The sequence below is a fragment of the Stenella coeruleoalba genome, assembly GCF_951394435.1.
Source record: "Stenella coeruleoalba genome assembly, chromosome: 15".
NCBI classification, from domain to species: domain Eukaryota; kingdom Metazoa; phylum Chordata; class Mammalia; order Artiodactyla; family Delphinidae; genus Stenella; species Stenella coeruleoalba.
This window is the reverse complement of record NC_137161.1, coordinates 83,111,853-83,127,978: the sequence shown is the minus strand read 5'-3', so window position 1 is coordinate 83,127,978 and position 16,126 is coordinate 83,111,853. Positions and strand designations below refer to the sequence as shown.

The window sequence follows — 16,126 nt, the reverse complement described above, 5'->3', positions numbered from 1 at the left end:
AATCCAGTGGGATTTGCATCCACCAGATCCACAGGACTATAGCAAGCAAAGGAGCAGTTCTTAATGGGCACATGAGCACGTGCAATGGCTGTTTCCCCAAGGCTCAGTGCAGAGGGAGCAGACAAAAATGCCTATCGTTCTGTCTTTCCCTGGAAGGGATTTGACTGCATACTTTCCAAGCTGCTGCCTAAGGGTCTGCTTCTAATTTAGCACTCATCTAAAGGCTGGCTGTGATCCTCCTTGAAGCCCCAAATAGCTGATGGGTGCTTTCCCTGACTTTCCCACTGGTTCCCTCCAACAATGAAACCAAGTCACCGTTTCTTCCTGGAGGACCTTGTCCACACATCTAGTGCCCCAACATTTACAGCTGCCACCCAAGTGTGGGCCCCCAAGTTACCTGGCTTTGATAGCCAACCAGGCTTACATTCACAAGTCCCACAGCACCACATCAAACAAAAAGCAGTTTTTAAACGATTCAAGAGCACCTCCTAGTGGCTGTACTCCTGGACTCAGTGCAGAGGGAGTAGGCTCCTCTGGACAAATTTCACTGTCCTGTATCCCGATAGAATATCAATAAGGAAACATTGGACTTAAACTACATGTTAGATGAGATGGCTCTAACAGACATACACAGAACATTCCAACCAACAGCAGCAGAATAACCATTCTTAAGCACACATGAAACATTTTCCAGGATGGATCATATATTACACCACAAAATAAGTTTTAATAAATTTAAGAAGATTGAAATCCTATCAAGCATCTTTTCCAATGACAAATGGTATGAAACTAGAAATCAGTTACAAGAAGAAAACTGGAAAATTCACAAATATGTGGAGATTAAACAACATGCTTTTGAAGAACCAGTAGGTCAAAGAAGAAATCAAAAAGGGAAATAAAAAAATCTAGAGAGGGCTTCCCTGGTGACGCAGTGGTTGAGGGTCCACCTGCCGATGCAGGGGACATGGGTTCGTGCCCCGGTCCAGGAAGATCCCACATGCCGTGGAGCAGCTAGGCCCATGAGCCATGGCCGCTGAGCCTGCACGTCCGGAGCCTGTGCTCCGCAACAGGAGAGGCCACAACAGTGAGAGGCCTGTGTACCGCAAAAAAAAAAAAAAAAATCTAGAGACAAATGACAGTGGAAACATACCCTAGCAAAACTTATTGGATGCAGCAAAAGCAGTTCCAAGAGGGAAGTTTGTAGCAATAAATAACTATAATAAGAACAAAGAAAGAACTCAATTTAACTTTAAACCTCAAGGAACTAGAAGAAGAAGAACAAACTAATCCCAAATTTAGTAGAGGGAAGGAAATAACAAAGGTCTGATTGAAAATAAATAGATACTAAAAAGACGATAGAAAATACCAATGAGACTAAGAGCTGGTTTTTTGAAAAGATGAACAAGATAGACAAACTGTTAGCTAAACTAAGGAAAAGAAGGAGGACCCAAAGTCAGAAATGAAAGAGAAGACATTACAATTGATAATATAGAAATACTAAGGATCATAAGAAACTACTATGAACAATCAACAAATTATATAACCTAGAAGAAATGGATAAGTCACTAGAAATATACAGCCTGCCAGGACTGAATTATGAAAAAATAAAAAAACAGACTAATTACTAATTTGGACATTGAATTAGTAATCAAAACCTCCCAACAACAAAAGTTCAGGACCAGATGGCTTCACTGGTGAATTCTACCAAACATTTAAAGAATTAATACCAATACTCTCAAACTCTTCCAAAAAACAGAAGAGGAGAAAACACTTCTAAACTCATTTCACAAAGCCAGCATTACCCTGACACCAAAGTCAGAAAAAGATACTACAAGAAAAAAAGATGACAGGCCAATACCCCTGATGGACATAGATGCAAAAAACCCTCAACAAAATATTATCAAACTAAATTCAACAGTACATTAAAAGGATCATACAGCATGATCAAGTGGAATTTATTCCAGGGATGCAAGGATGGTTCAGCATCCATAAATCAATCAATATGATACACTACATTAACAAAATGAAGGATAAAAGTCATATAATCATCACAATGGATGGTGGAAAAGCATTTGACAAAATTCAACATACTTTTATGATAAAAACTCCCAAAAAACTGGATATAGAAGGAATGTACCTCAACATAATAAAGCCCATAAATGATAAAACCACAGCTAACATCATGCTCAACAGTGAACAGCTGAAAGCTTTTCCTTTAAGATCAGGAACAAGACAAGGATGCCCATTCTAATCACTTTTATTCAACATAGTACTGGAGTCCCTAGCCTGAGCAATTAGGCAACAAAAAGAAAAAGTCATCCACGTCATAAAGGAAGAAGTAAAATGGTCTCTTTTGCAGACAACATGATCTTATATAAAGAAAACCCTAAAGACTCTACCAAAAATCTGTTAGAATAAACAAATTCAGTAACGTTGCAGGATATAATATCAATACACAAAAATCAGTTGTGTTTCTATACACTAACAATAAAATATCAGAAAGTGAAATTAAGAAAACAATCCTATGTACGGTAGTATCAAAAAGGATTAACTACTTAGGAATAAATTTAACTGAAGCGAAAGATCTGTGCACTTAAAATTATAAAACATTGATGAAAGAAATTGAAGAAGACTAAATGGAAGATATTTTGTGTTCATGGATTGGAAGAATTAATATTACTAAAATGTCAATACTACCAAAGTGATCTACAGATTCAGTGTAATTCTTATCAGAATTCTAATGGCATTTTTCATAGATATAGAAAAAAAAATCCTAAAATTCATATGGCACTACAGAAGACCCCATATAGCCAAAGCAATCTTGAAAAAGAAGAACAAAGCTGGAGGCATCTCATTTCCGTATTTCAAACTATACTACAAGTCTATAGGAATAAAAACAGAATGGTATTGTCATAAAAACAGACACATAGATCAATAGAACAGAATAGAGAGCCCAGAAATAAACCCATGTATATAGATCTCTGTTTTAAACAATACACACAAATCAACTCAAAATGGATTAAAGACTTGAGCTTAAAAGCTGAAACAGTAAAACTACTAGAAAAACACAGGGGGTAAGCTCCTTGACAGTGGTCCTGGCAATGACTTTTTGGATTTGGCACCAAAAGAGAAAGCAACAAAATAAAAAATGAGACTACATCAAACTAAAAAGCTCCTGCACAGCAAAAGGAAACCATAAATAAAATGAAAAGTCAACCTACGGAACGGAGGAAAATATTTGCAAACCATACATCTGATAAGGGGTTAATATCCAAAATATCAAGGAATTAATACAACTCAATAGAAGAAAAGTAACACAAAAAATGGGCAAAGGATCTGAATAGACATGTCTCCAAAGAAGACATCCAAATGGCCAACAGGTACATGAAAAGTTACTCAACATCACTAATCAGGGAAATACAAATCAAAACTACAATAAGATATCACCTAACACCAGTCAGGTTTATTTTTAAAAAGGCAAGAGATAGTAAATGCTGGCCAGGATGTAGAGAAAAAGGAACTCTGGTGCACTATGAGTGGGAATGTAAATTGGTACAGCCACTGTGGAAAACAGTATGGAGATTCCTCAAAAAGCTAAAAATAGAACTACCGTGTGATTCAGCCATTCCACTTGTGAGTATATATCCAAAGGAAATGAAATCATTATCTAGAAAAGATATCTGTACTCCCATGTTTATTGCAGCATGATTCACAATATCCAAGGTATGGAAACAACCAAAGTGTCCGTTGATGGATGAATGAATAAACAAAATGTGGCATATATGTACACAATAGAATATTATTCAGCCATGAGAAAAAAGGAAATCTTGCCATTTGTGACAACATGGATGAGGCTGGAGGGCATTATGCTAAGTGAAATAAGCCAGACGGAGAAAGACAAATAGGGTGTGGCATCACTTATATGTGGAAACTTTTAAAAAAATAAATGGAACTCAAAGAAACAGAGTAGAATAACGATGGTTGCCAGGGACTGGGTGGTGGTGGTGAGGGAAATAGGGAGAGGCTGGTAAAAGGGTACAAACTTTCAGTTAATAAGATAAATAAAGTCTAAGGATCTAATGTAAACATGGTGACTATAGTTAATAACACTGTATTGTATAATTGAAATTTGCTAAGAAAGTAGAATTAAGTGTTTTCATTAAAAAAAAGTAAATATATGAGGCAATGGATGTGTTTCTTAACTTGATGGTGGGAATCCTTTCACAATCCATGCATATATAAAATCACCACGTTCTATACTTTAAATATATCACAATTTTAAATGTCAACTATACCTCAATAAAGCTGAAAAAAAGAAAAAGAATTTGTGGACTCAAAATTCCAGGGGAATAAGATATAGGCACAGTTCCAGGTAAGAAGGCACAGTTCCAAGGAGGGAGGTTCTAGACATGTTCTCACATATGTCTGTCTCCCTGCTAACAAGAAAAGTGAGCTTGTCAATGGTAGGACCCAATTGGAGTCATCCTCTTGTTCCTATTGTGCAATGCAATGCCTGCCTCAAAGGACACAGTGTAAGTGTAATGATGGATCAATTATGGAGGTAGGAACAGGGAGGATGGAGAAACGGACTTTTCCTCTTCATAGTGCTGTCTGCTGCATGCTGTGCAGACAGAGCTCAGGTAGAGGCTGATCAGACATTCTACTGAGTTCTCTCCTCCCTACACTCATCTCAGTACTGAGCCGCAAGAAGAAACTGCTGGGTAGAGGTCTGGGTATGAGATACACCTCCAAGGCCACCTGTACAAAGAGCCACTTCCTCTCTGCTGGCAGAAGTAACAGACCCATGAGTCAAGTAATCGATCTTTTCTCTGTTGACTTAGAGCCCAGAGACTGTGTCATTCAGAGGTGACCTTCATCCTGAGGGTACATCTCTCTCCTGCAGTTAAAATTGTCCTCGATCTCCGTCTCCTCCTGTGATCACCTGTAAAGGATCTTCCAAAATGTGTGATTCTTTTTATTAAAAAATGAAAAACCTAGGGCTTCCCTAGTGGCGCAGTGGTTGAGAGTCCGCCTGCCGATGCAGGGGACACGGGTTCGTGCCCCGGTCTGGGAAGATCCCACGTGCCGCAGAGTGGAGCCTGTGCTCCGCAGCGGGAGAGGCCACAGCAGTGAGAGGCCCGCGTACCGCAAAAAAAAAAAAGAAAAAAAGAAAAACCTGAAGGAAATTCGGTAAATCAGTGTTCAGTTGGAGAATGAGAACCATCTAGAAAAAATATATGTATATTATATATAATGTAACTTTTTAGATATGAATTACAGGTATTATGCAATTATGTAGTCATGTAATATATACAGTGATATATATAAATGTATGTATTACAGGTACTATGAGCTTGTGAGGTCTGGTTCAATAGTCTCTATAAAGCTGTTGCCTTCATCTGATGCTGAAGCTTGAAATCTTCAGAGCAGACAGGAAGGGAAGATGGATGTAAAGAGGGGGAGGGGGAGGACAAACTGGAACCCCTAGGGACAGACTGGAACTCATGTCAGTCTCTCACTGCTCCCAACTCTGATGTCCTTCAGGAAAGGCTGGTGTCCTTTGTCACAGAAGGAAGTACACCTGGAGCTGGGAGCAGAAGGAGGGCCCCGCAGCAAGGAGGGGAGCCAGCAGGTAAGCTACCCCCGCACCGACCTCTGGAGCATCAGTACCGTGGCTGCTTCACTCTCACCCTCCTAATCCCAGGCAAGATGTCTCCTGCGGCCCACCCTAACCAGATACCTACAGCCTAAGCAAGATGACATATTACAGAGCAACCACATAGTTCCTGCCGAGGTTTGATACAGTGAGGCGGTAGGTACACAGTTGTTTGCTACATATCTGTGTAGTCTCAGATGTATGTTTGAAATACCTTACAATTTAAGGTGTGAATCCATCTACATTCATTGTAGAACCCATAAGAAAAAGATGTCAAAATCCACCCGCTTCCAAAAAAAGTCGACTTTTTGGAACCAGTTAAAACATTATGTAAATGAATAGCCTTTCCAGTGAATAAATTAACAGGCCAGATGGAAACGATCCCGGTGATTCCAATTTCATCTGTCTTCTTAAGTGTTTGCAAAGTAATACCATACCTTAACATTAGCAGAAGAGATATAAGATAGGTTTTTGCTTGAAATTGGATTCCCGAGTACTCATTACACAAAATTAAACTGCAGTCGTTACATGGAATTAACTATGTAGCTTGTAAACCTGAACAACTAGACAAATATTTCACATCTTCACCATTTTGCTACACTTTGAGTTCGAGCTGGAAAGAACTGTGAAAACCTATACGTTAAAAAATTGTTTACTTATTTCAAAATGTGCAGAGGCTGAAGCAAAATACTAAATAACATTTCAAGTATTTTAATAATTTTCATTAGTCTCAACAATTAAGCACATTCACGAAGCTGACTTTGCGATCGTGTTCCGTTAAATTATAACTACCAAACTATAAACTAAAATTACAGTTAAGTAAAAATAGTCCAAATTAAAGCCACTGTTGCCACCCTATTTTATTAGCAATTAGGGAAAATAAGAGACACCAGGTTTTTCAGCTCTGTGACCTGCTAGGCAATCTAGGCCCTCGTTTCAAAGTCAAAATAACATCATTCTACTGCTGAGAACATGCTTTCTTGAGGTGGGTTGATCGGGTGAATTCTACATGTCTGTTTTTTGTTTTCTCTAGTTACTATGCTCCCCCACTGAAAAAGCCTTCACGCTCGTCTCATTGTTCTGTAATCCTACCAGCTGGAGATAACTACTGTTAACATTTTGCTATATGTCCTTTCACTTTTTTTTTCCATGAGGCACATATTGAATAGAACCCATTTAAAAATTAGTTGTTTGTACTATATTTACATGATCACTAAAACTAGGGAGATTTTTGAAAACAATTTTTGTTTTCAAATTATACTTAACACTAAAATTTGGAAATGCTAATGTTGCTACAAAATTTCAACTTAGAAAAATAACCCCCAAAATGAAAAGTGCTAATTCACAGATATGTTCAAATGCCCAGAGCTGTTATTACCTGCATTCAGAGTAGAATACTCACCCCCTGCCCCAAACACCCCAGCTGCAAACAACATAATTAAAAATTGGTATGAATCAGGACCACACGAGGTTATTGTTTCATGTAAGCATACCAGCTGACAGTTTTTGGGTGTTAAATATAGAGAGATGGCTCCTTTGGATTGCTGTTTATTATCTATTGACAGAGACTGAAATTAAATTCCTCGGACTGGGTTAGAAGAATGAAAAAGTGATGTAATTGAAATGGGCAAAAATAATTTGAATTGTACTTTTGAAACAGTAGAATGAACACAATTCATGAATAACCGACCGTCATTCTATGTATGAAAAATTTGTGGCGATTCATCCTTTTGTATACATCCATCCTCTAAGCAATTTCCCCAAGACATTCAGAACATCAGTACCATCCAATGACACAGTGTCCCCTGGGTGCTCCAAATAACCCCTCCAGTGATTATTCCCATACAGGTCCCCTCCTGAGTGACAGAAAAGAAATAACAGAAATCCACGATCATTACCTAGATGCTGTGAGGCTGCCTTTGCTGCTCCAGTGGGTGATGGATTGCTTAGTCAATTAGAAGCTCATAACCATTATTTAAAAGCATCATCATTCACATTGTTTCTCCGAGGCATATGGTAGCCAGAGCCCCGTGGAAAGAGGGCTACAGGATCACGCTGAGTTATTTCAAGTGTTCCCCTTCAGAATTGTTGGGATGAAGAGCCCCTAGCTGGGAAGGGCCAACGGAGTGAATAGAAATATCAGGAGGATCAGAGTATCCACATGGTGCGGCGGTGAAGGCAACATGTGGATTGTTTTAGGAATCAGGGCTCTTAGGTCATCAGTACTGGCCCGGAAAGCCCTCTGCTGGTACGTGGGGGACATTGTCACACACCCAGGGAAGCTAGAGGTGGGGAGGAACTAACCCAATTCCTGCCAAGATGGCCGGGGAATGAGGAGAGCATGAAGGCACAGGTGTGTACCGGGAGAGGGGAAAAGAGAGCCGTGAAATGACACAGCTCCGTTCTTTGGCTCTCCCCAAAGAGCGCTTCATTTTCAGGCTAGATTTCCCCAGTTTGACTTATCTGAAAACGACCTTTTTGGGTTTTGTCCCTTCAATGTGACTTAATATTCTTCAAATCGATACACTTTCAAATGTCTAATAGCCTCATTCTAAAGGGGCGATATTGAAATCAGGTTTGTGCTACTTTTATTTTCCTGATGCCTATTAAAATAAATACACGGTTATTAAATTTAACAATGTTGACCCCTGTCCCCCTAAAATCATCTTGAGGCCCCCTCGTGGTACATGTCCCGCACTTTGAAAAGCTGCTCTGCCACAACCCTCCAAAAAACAGGAGTTCAGAGTTGCTAAGCTACTTAGCAGGATGGCAGCAAACCCAGGAGAGGCCAGGGCGTTGTTAACTTGTGTGTTGGGGTAAAAAGTGCGAGCTTTTAAAGGAGCTCCCAGGAAGATGCCTTGCTTCCTCCTGGGAGTCCTCAACCCGGGGTCAGCCCAAGAGAACAGCTTGAACCTGCCACCTGGAAATCAGCCTAATGAGAATTTCCTGGCTTGAGATTGCCCCACCCTAATGAAAGTCCTGTAATGGGACCCTGAGGCTCGCCTCAAATGTTCAGACAATTCTGGGTGTAATTGGCTCAGGTGGTATCAAATAAGAGCCAGGAAAGTAGTGGCTGAGAAAGTGGAGAGGGGTAGGGAGAACTGGAGGAGTGGGGGAGGAAAAGGGGGAGGGGAAAGGGAGGGGGAGGAAAGGGGGGAGGGGAAAGGGAGGGGGAGGAAAAGGGGGAGGGGAAAGGGAGGGGGAGGGGGGAGACAGGAGAATGGGTCAGAGCCGGCAAGTGTCTGATAGCTTGTTTTTCTAAGGAAAAAAAAAAAGCTTCAAAATATGTCTGCCTGTCTCAACCAGCATAGCAAGTCTCCTTAGCTTTAGGGCCAAGGTTGCCTCGCACGTTTTCCTGTCTTGTACTATTTGCTTTAACTTAAATCTCGCTTATGGCAATCTAACACCCAGTAGCAGAAAACACATAAGCAAGCATGACTTTCTGCTGGCTAAAATCTCTTCATAGGCATTTCAGACTCAGATAAATCGCTGAGAAAAGCCTAGCCTGACGCCCGGTAAGACCAGAATTCTTCCTAAAAGTCTTCGGTCTCCAAACTACTTTCATCCCTCTACCTCTCGGAGGAAAAAAAACCACACCCACACATCAGCAGATGATGAGAAAGGTGTCTTTATTGGATGATTTTGTTAAAAGGCGTTTTTTGTCTGCTGAGGATCTTACAGGAGTCATCAGGGCATACCCACCACCAAAAAGTCACGGATGACTGTCTTATGACCTCACTAAAACAATGGGCAAATTGCAGAAGCGTTTCGGGGGAAATTAATAAATAAATTAGGGGGAGGATGCGGGGTGTCCCAGTTCCTGGGGCTTTGGAGGCCTTCCAGCTGATTCTATCTCCATAGTCTGGGCCCTTTAAGAATGTACCATTTCCTGGAATTCTAGAACAGAAGAGGTGAGAACAGGGTCAGCCAGGATGGCTTGGTACTTTACAGACTTGCTATGGCCAATGAGAGTTCTGAAGAGGAAAGGGAACGAAGCAGATTGTCAGATGATGGGCATGGCCCCCTCCAAGGGCACAAAAGGAAGAAAAGGTGTCACTGCCCACCGGTCCTGACACTCTGCAGCATTCCATCTTCCTGCCTAATCTAACAATCATCTTTAGCTTTTCGATAGAGCTCCTTGTGTTAGAATTTGCCAACCGAGTTATTTCTCTCTGACAATGAGTGAATTCAGTATAGTGGCCCATCACAATCTGTGCTCACTCAACCTTTTGTCTGGTCAATTCAGGACAGAAATGGGAGGTTTTCTTTTTCTATTAAGTAGCTATGTATTGCATATTTAGGAAACATTTAATAGAGCGGGACTTTGAACTAACTTTTCTTTACTGAACCCTAAGCTTACCCCCCAAATTTATATTACTAAAAGATAATAATAATAAGGTGTGCATGCTACAGACTGAAATTGAAAACTGGGTATTTGCTTTATATTTATCGGTACGCTTTGCTTATTTGGAAGTCTTTCATGGTTAGGTTTAAATAAATCAACTTTCCCTTACCTAAGTTATTTTTCTGACCTATCTATACAAGGTGCGTTAAGTCCCATGTAGTAAGTTATAGTGGTATCATCTTGAATAGATTTTTAAAATGAAGTTCTAAAGTAGCAGTTTTACATTTTAATTAGTACCACCATAAGAACCACATGTAAGATCTCCTGAGCTGACATGCACAAAGTAGGTGAAAATCATGTAAGTAACATGACAAAATCAGATAAACATAATCCTACAGCCATGCAGTTATGCTAAAATTTGAATATAAGGCTCTGCATACAGAAGACTGCGTAAATGATGGTTGATTTATTTGTTCTCTAATATTTCGGGCTACTGCCAATAAAATGTATTTGTTTAAACCCTTGAAAGCTAAGAGGCTTTCCTACTCAAGTCAGTGGACTCTTTACTATGAGACATACTTGAGAATGTCAGTCCTTCCCTTATTCAGAGAGACTCACATCCCACTGGTGGAGATTCCTTACATTATTTTCAGGGTGCATAGGGTGTCTTGCAAATAATTGGCCAGGAAAGTAGCTAGTATCCTGGTCAGGTGAAGAGTATTTTCTGGTTCATAGACAGTGACCAGTGGGACCAGCTTCTATGGTACATCCCCAGGCATCATGCCAGAGTCTTGACATACATCATTTGCATCCTCACTTTAGTTCTATTTTGCAGATGAGAAGACTGAGGCTCAGCAAGGTTAAGAAAGGGAGATTTTAACCCATATCTGTCTGATCTCATGGCCTAAGCTCCCTGCCCCAGATGCTGCCTGAGCTAAAGTCTCTTATGCCGTGTACAGGTGTGAACATACCATCAGCCCCAATTTTCCCGTCTCCATCATTATCTGCAGCCGCCATCAAGGACTTGGTTTCTGACTCGGTCAGTTCTCTAGCACCACTCTCAAACTTCTGGAGGAAAAACCTACAGGATAATAAAGATTGAGGGGACTGTATTGAAAACCCACACACATTTCTATGCTCACCCCTTTCTCTTGAAGCAAACCGTCTGTTCCAGCAGTTGCAATGATCAGTCAAGATCTTAGCAGGCAAAGGTTTCCTTCATTGTAGAGACTAACGGTGGGCATTTTGTTTTAAAACATCTTTCCAGGATTTTGTTATAAGTCCGTTTGCCCAAGAAAACCTCTAAGACTAATGAATTTTTGCACCCACAGTCTTTGGTGCCCATGTTTAGTGTTTTGCGTGGGTAGATATGTGGTCCACCGACTCATGTTCTTCCCTTTCATGAGGATCTGCTCATGGCTGGACACTGAAGGATACTTAGGAGGCTGGCCCCCTCTACACCCCAGCCCCAGCTAGCAATGTTGGGGTGCCAGACGGGCTTAGGACAAAGCTTACTTCAGCTCTTCTTCATCCAGGTACCCACTCTGGTCGTTGTCTATGAAACGAAAAACGTCCTTCACCTGACTGGCTGACATCTTGGCGAGGCCCGATGTCTGGAAGAATTTTTGGGGTTCAAAAGTATCCGGGTCTGAAGAACAGAGAATGGGTTATTCTGATGCTCACTGGATTGCATTCTGTCTTTGGGCCAAAGTGCTGAAAACATAGGTTATTAAAAATACTACTTTTCATAATAGCATTGAGCTACAGGGACCGAGATTTTGAGTCAGCCAAGACTGGATGGCTTTGTGCTCTCATCTCCTTTCCCCCTTCCCAGCTTTCCCTCTCCACTTGACTTTGTCCGTCTCCCCTTCTCTCGCCTCCTCTCCTCTGTGCCTCCCCCCTGCTCTTTTTACTGGCTGTGTATCCAAGATGCCAGCATCACTGGTCTAGTTGGTGGGAGAAGTGCAATCATGGGATTCAAACAGGCTGCATGGCATCCACCGATTCCTTTTTTTCACATTTAGTAAGTTTCTTTCACCTTACAGAAATGTGATCGTATGTTCAGAGCTCATATTTTTATCATTGTAGTTATCTAGTTAATAAGTTTTTCTCTGATCCCGTGAATTTTCAGCAAAGTTCACATTTTAATTTTTGTAGCTTTTCGGGAGGTAGAGGTACGTGAGAGAAACCCACCCCTGCCTTGTTTCCACTTTACCTTGGCACTCCTGCAGGGCTGCTGCAATGTCATCAGCACTAAGGACATCTGTGATGCTCATTTTCCACCTGTTCACACAGAATAAACAAGATGTGGTGAATGGCAAGCAGAAACATGCACGTCTGGGGGGACCACAACCCCCCCACCCCCAGGCCCACAGAAAATGCAAATTTGTTGAAAAATTTTAAAATGTGATAAGCATAGTATTGTATTAAGAGCTGGGACAGAATATCCAAATAAAAACCAAATATCAAGAAGATCCCAGTCCCCTGTGTCTCAGTGCCCTCTCCTGAATGGAGTTAAAGATGAAATTTAAAAATACAACCTAAAGAACAATTCGATTCTGTTTTCTTGTAAAAATTATAATTACGTCATCGACCACTTACATAGGCATCTACAAACCATTCAGAAGTAAACCATGTTACAAATGCAATAGCATTTTAACACACCAGCCAGAGAAAGGCAGTGTTGCAAATTCCATTTAGGGAAGGATAGAGCTTGGGCTGCTTGCAGACTTTCTATGGAAGGGTTGCTATCTGTCCTGAAGGATGGGAATCAGAGACATCAAAAAACCCATCTACCAGAGATCAAAATCCATCCATGTGTCAACTCCATGGGAAAAGAGAATCTGAGCACAGCATGCACCAACCTAATATGAATGCGTGTAAGAAAGAAGAGTCTGGGGTCTGGTAGGTCCACCAGCTACTCACCGTTTTAGATTTTCCTCTAAGAAGAATCAGGGAAAAGAGTTGAAAGAGCCAAAAAAAAAAAAAAAAACAGATGCGGTTTTGCTGCCTTACTGACCTACCTTATATAGGACTGAAAAAGCGATAGTAAGAACCTCTCAGATTTCCTTTTCAAGGATCAGGTGGACGTAGCTCAGATGTCTTGCTTTACTAATTAAACCTCTTTTTTTTTTTTTCTATTTATATCTCAAGGGAATGTGGGTGGGAACAGCAAATTTTCAAAAACAAACCTCAACAAGCCTTAAGGAAGGTTTCGATTCTGCAAACCAACCCTGCTGGCAAAGTGTAAAGGCACCAGAGGCCTGGTAAAGAGGAGACAGTGGTTGGAGTGAGGTAAACACATCTGGGGGTGCTCTGTAAACTGAAAAAGGCCCCCCAGATGTTAGAAGCTGCTGCCAGAGGCAGGTCTGTGGTCAGCCTCTGAAACTGTGGACACGTGAGGCCGACCTCAGTCTAGGCCTGACAGACTCGAAGTCAGTGTCACATGGATACGAAGGACTTGTCCAGCCCAGGGGATGGCACTGGTTAGATGACTTTCCAAAAAAGTCTTGACTTTGGTTTTTCTCAACTATGTCTTTTTTTTTTTATTATTAAAGTATAGTTGATTTACAATGTTGTGTTAATTTCTGCTGAACAGCAAAGTGATTCAGTTATACACATACATACATTCTTTTTTAAAATATTCTTTTCCATCATGGTTTATCATAGGATACTGAATCTAGTTCTCTGTGCCATACAGTAGGACCTTGTTGGTTATCCATTCTACGTATAAAAGCTTACAACTGCTCATCCCAACCTCCCACTCCATCCCTCCCCCTGCCTCCTCCCCCTTGGCAACCATAAGTCTGTTCTCTACGTCCGTGATCCTGTTTCTGTTTTGTAGATAGGTTCATTTGTGTCATATTTTAGATTCCACATATAAATGATATCGTATGGTATTTGTCTTTCTCTTTCTGACTTCACTGAGTATGATAATCTCCAGTTGCATCCATGTTGCTCTCAGCTATATCTTAAATTGCACACACTAAAAAGGCAAAAAGGAGGAAAACAACCAACCATTCCCAACCCCATAGGTAAAATTTGCAGAAAATATATGAGGCCAGGAGTTGGGACCTCATGATTTGTTTTTGTTGGTTGGTTTGTTTGTTTTTACTTTCAGCAAACATTTATAGAGTCTCTATGTGGCCATCACTGTGCTAGACTCTTTTTTTAAATTTGTGGTAAAAAAACACATAACATAAAATTTACCATCGTACCCATTTTTAAGTGTACACACCACACAGTAGCGTTAACTACATGTACATGGTTGGACAACAAATCCCCAGAACTTTTTCATCCGACAAAACCAATCTCTGTACCCATTGAACAAGAAATCCCCACTTCCCCTCCCCGAGCCCCTGGCGACCACCATGCTACTTTCTGTCTCCAAGAGTCAGACTACTTCAGATGCCCCTTAGAAGTGGCATCGTGCAGTATTTGTCTTTCTGTGACTGGTTTCTTTCACTTAGCAAAATGCCCTCGATCTTCATCCGTGTGGTAGCATATGACAGGATTTCCTTCTTTTTCTGAGGCTGAATTCAAGTTTTTTAAAAGTCAAAACTGATCCCATGTTGCAAACAGAATTATTCAGTGATTTTTTTAGAGAAGGGCCTCAGATTCTTCCCCGGCGGGTACAACCTGGATAGCCATCTTCAGTTTGATCCCAGATATATGTCCCTACCCCCATCCCTGCTCTGTACTTTTGCTAGTGTCATCAATGAAAAGTTTCTCTCAGGAACATCTACAGCATTATTTTTGCATTTTATAAGGTTTTTATTTTTTTATTGAAATATAGTTGACTTACAATGTTGTGTTAGTTTCAGGTATATAGCAAAGTGATTCAGTTTTTTTAATATATATATATATATATATATATTCTTTTTCAGATTCTTTTCCCTTATAGATTATTATAAAATATTAAATATAGTTACCTGTGCTATACAGTAGGTCCTTGTTGGTTATCTATTTCATGTATAGTATTGTGTATATGTTAATCCCAAATGCCTAACTTATCCCTCCCCCCCTTTCCCCTTTGGTAACCATAAGTTGGTTTTCTATGTCCCTACAGCATCTCTTAAATTACCAAACCTCAGGTCAGCACCATTTCTGTCTTGCCCACATGATGTTGCCCCAACGCCTAGCACATGCCTGACCTAGTTAGGTACTCGGAAATTATTTGATGAATAGATATATAAAAACAGCAAAAAAGAACTTGAAAACAAGATTACCAGCCAGCATCCACTTGCCCAGCCTTTAAAAAAACAGTTTCTGAAAATAAGTCTCAAGAAATTAGGTTGGTGACATTAAGTTGCCATAGAAACTGGCCGAGTCCTTTCTTTCTGTGGAAAGGTTTACAACTGTCCACAGAGATAAAGACATTTTAAAAAATCTGCTCATTTAAATGAAAACAGTATATGGGTTAAACCAAGACACTTTAGATTTTCATGCTGTTTTTCTGATAGAAACTAAAGATAACAGAGACCCAGTAAACGTGATGTCTGAATCAACAGTGTAACCAGGATTCTGACTTGAATTCCACTGTGTGCAATCTGGGGGTCAAAATGTTGACTCACACAGAAGGACAAACAGTCTGTGATTTCACTAATGTGAGGTCCCTGGAGGAGTCAAAATCATGGAGACAGAAAGTAGAAGGTGGGGGCCGGGGGGTGGGGTGGGGGAGGGGGAGGGGGAGTTAGTGTTTAATGAGGACAGAGATTCCATTTGGGAGGATGAAAAAGTTCTGGAGATGGATGGTGGTGATGGTTGCACAACAGTGTGAGTGTACTTAAAGCCACAGAACTGTACACTTAAAATGGTTAAAATGGTAATGTTTCTGTTATGAGTATTTTACTGCAATAAAAAATGTTGATTCAGTAATCTTCCTTATTTTGGCCACCAACTCACAACTGCTCCAGGGAAAGAGTAGAAAGAAGCTTTAGAGGTAGAAGACCTTAATTTGAGCCCAGATCTCTCCTTTATTAGTTGTGTAACTCTGGGTCCCAATTTCCTCTTGTGGGAAATAGGAGTAATTCAAGTGTCTGCTCCGTCAAGCTCCCCGCGTTCTTTTGAGGATCAAAGGACCAAGTGCAGGTCTGCAAGTGTCCAGAGAGGTCTCAGAGTCCCCT

The 16,126-nt window shown here is 40.6% G+C and overlaps 2 protein-coding genes across 2 annotated transcripts in view; one reads left to right on the top strand and one right to left on the bottom strand.

Moving 5' to 3' along the window:
- The window catches only part of LMTK2 (lemur tyrosine kinase 2), a 172,006-nt gene that overhangs the window by 3,181 nt on the left and 152,699 nt on the right, over nucleotides 1-16,126 (top strand). Inside the window, exon 2 of the mRNA XM_079899059.1 lies at nucleotides 5,545-5,632. The gene's annotated coding sequence lies outside the window, so the exon portion shown is untranslated. The remainder of the gene's footprint in view (nucleotides 1-5,544; nucleotides 5,633-16,126) is intronic.
- Nucleotides 10,096-12,739, bottom strand: LOC307174748 (oncomodulin). The gene is made up of 3 exons (XM_079899073.1): nucleotides 12,217-12,739; nucleotides 11,517-11,649; nucleotides 10,096-11,082 (listed from the first exon to the last, which is right to left on the bottom strand). Exons 1-3 carry the CDS (start codon nucleotides 12,275-12,277, stop codon nucleotides 10,899-10,901), a joined length of 378 nt encoding a protein of 125 aa, XP_079755199.1. The 5' UTR covers nucleotides 12,278-12,739; the 3' UTR covers nucleotides 10,096-10,898.

Excerpts from the sequence above, each read along its gene's own strand:
- LOC307174748 (XM_079899073.1), bottom strand. The coding sequence starts at position 12,277 with ATGAGCATCACAGATGTCCTTAGTGCTGATGACATTGCAGCAGCCCTG. Across the intron at positions 11,650-12,216 it reads AGCCCTGCAGGAGTGCCAAG|ACCCGGATACTTTTGAACCC; the intron begins GTAAAGTGGAAA and ends TCTGTTCTTCAG. Across the intron at positions 11,083-11,516 it reads CTGGATGAAGAAGAGCTGAA|GTTTTTCCTCCAGAAGTTTG; the intron begins GTAAGCTTTGTC and ends ATTATCCTGTAG.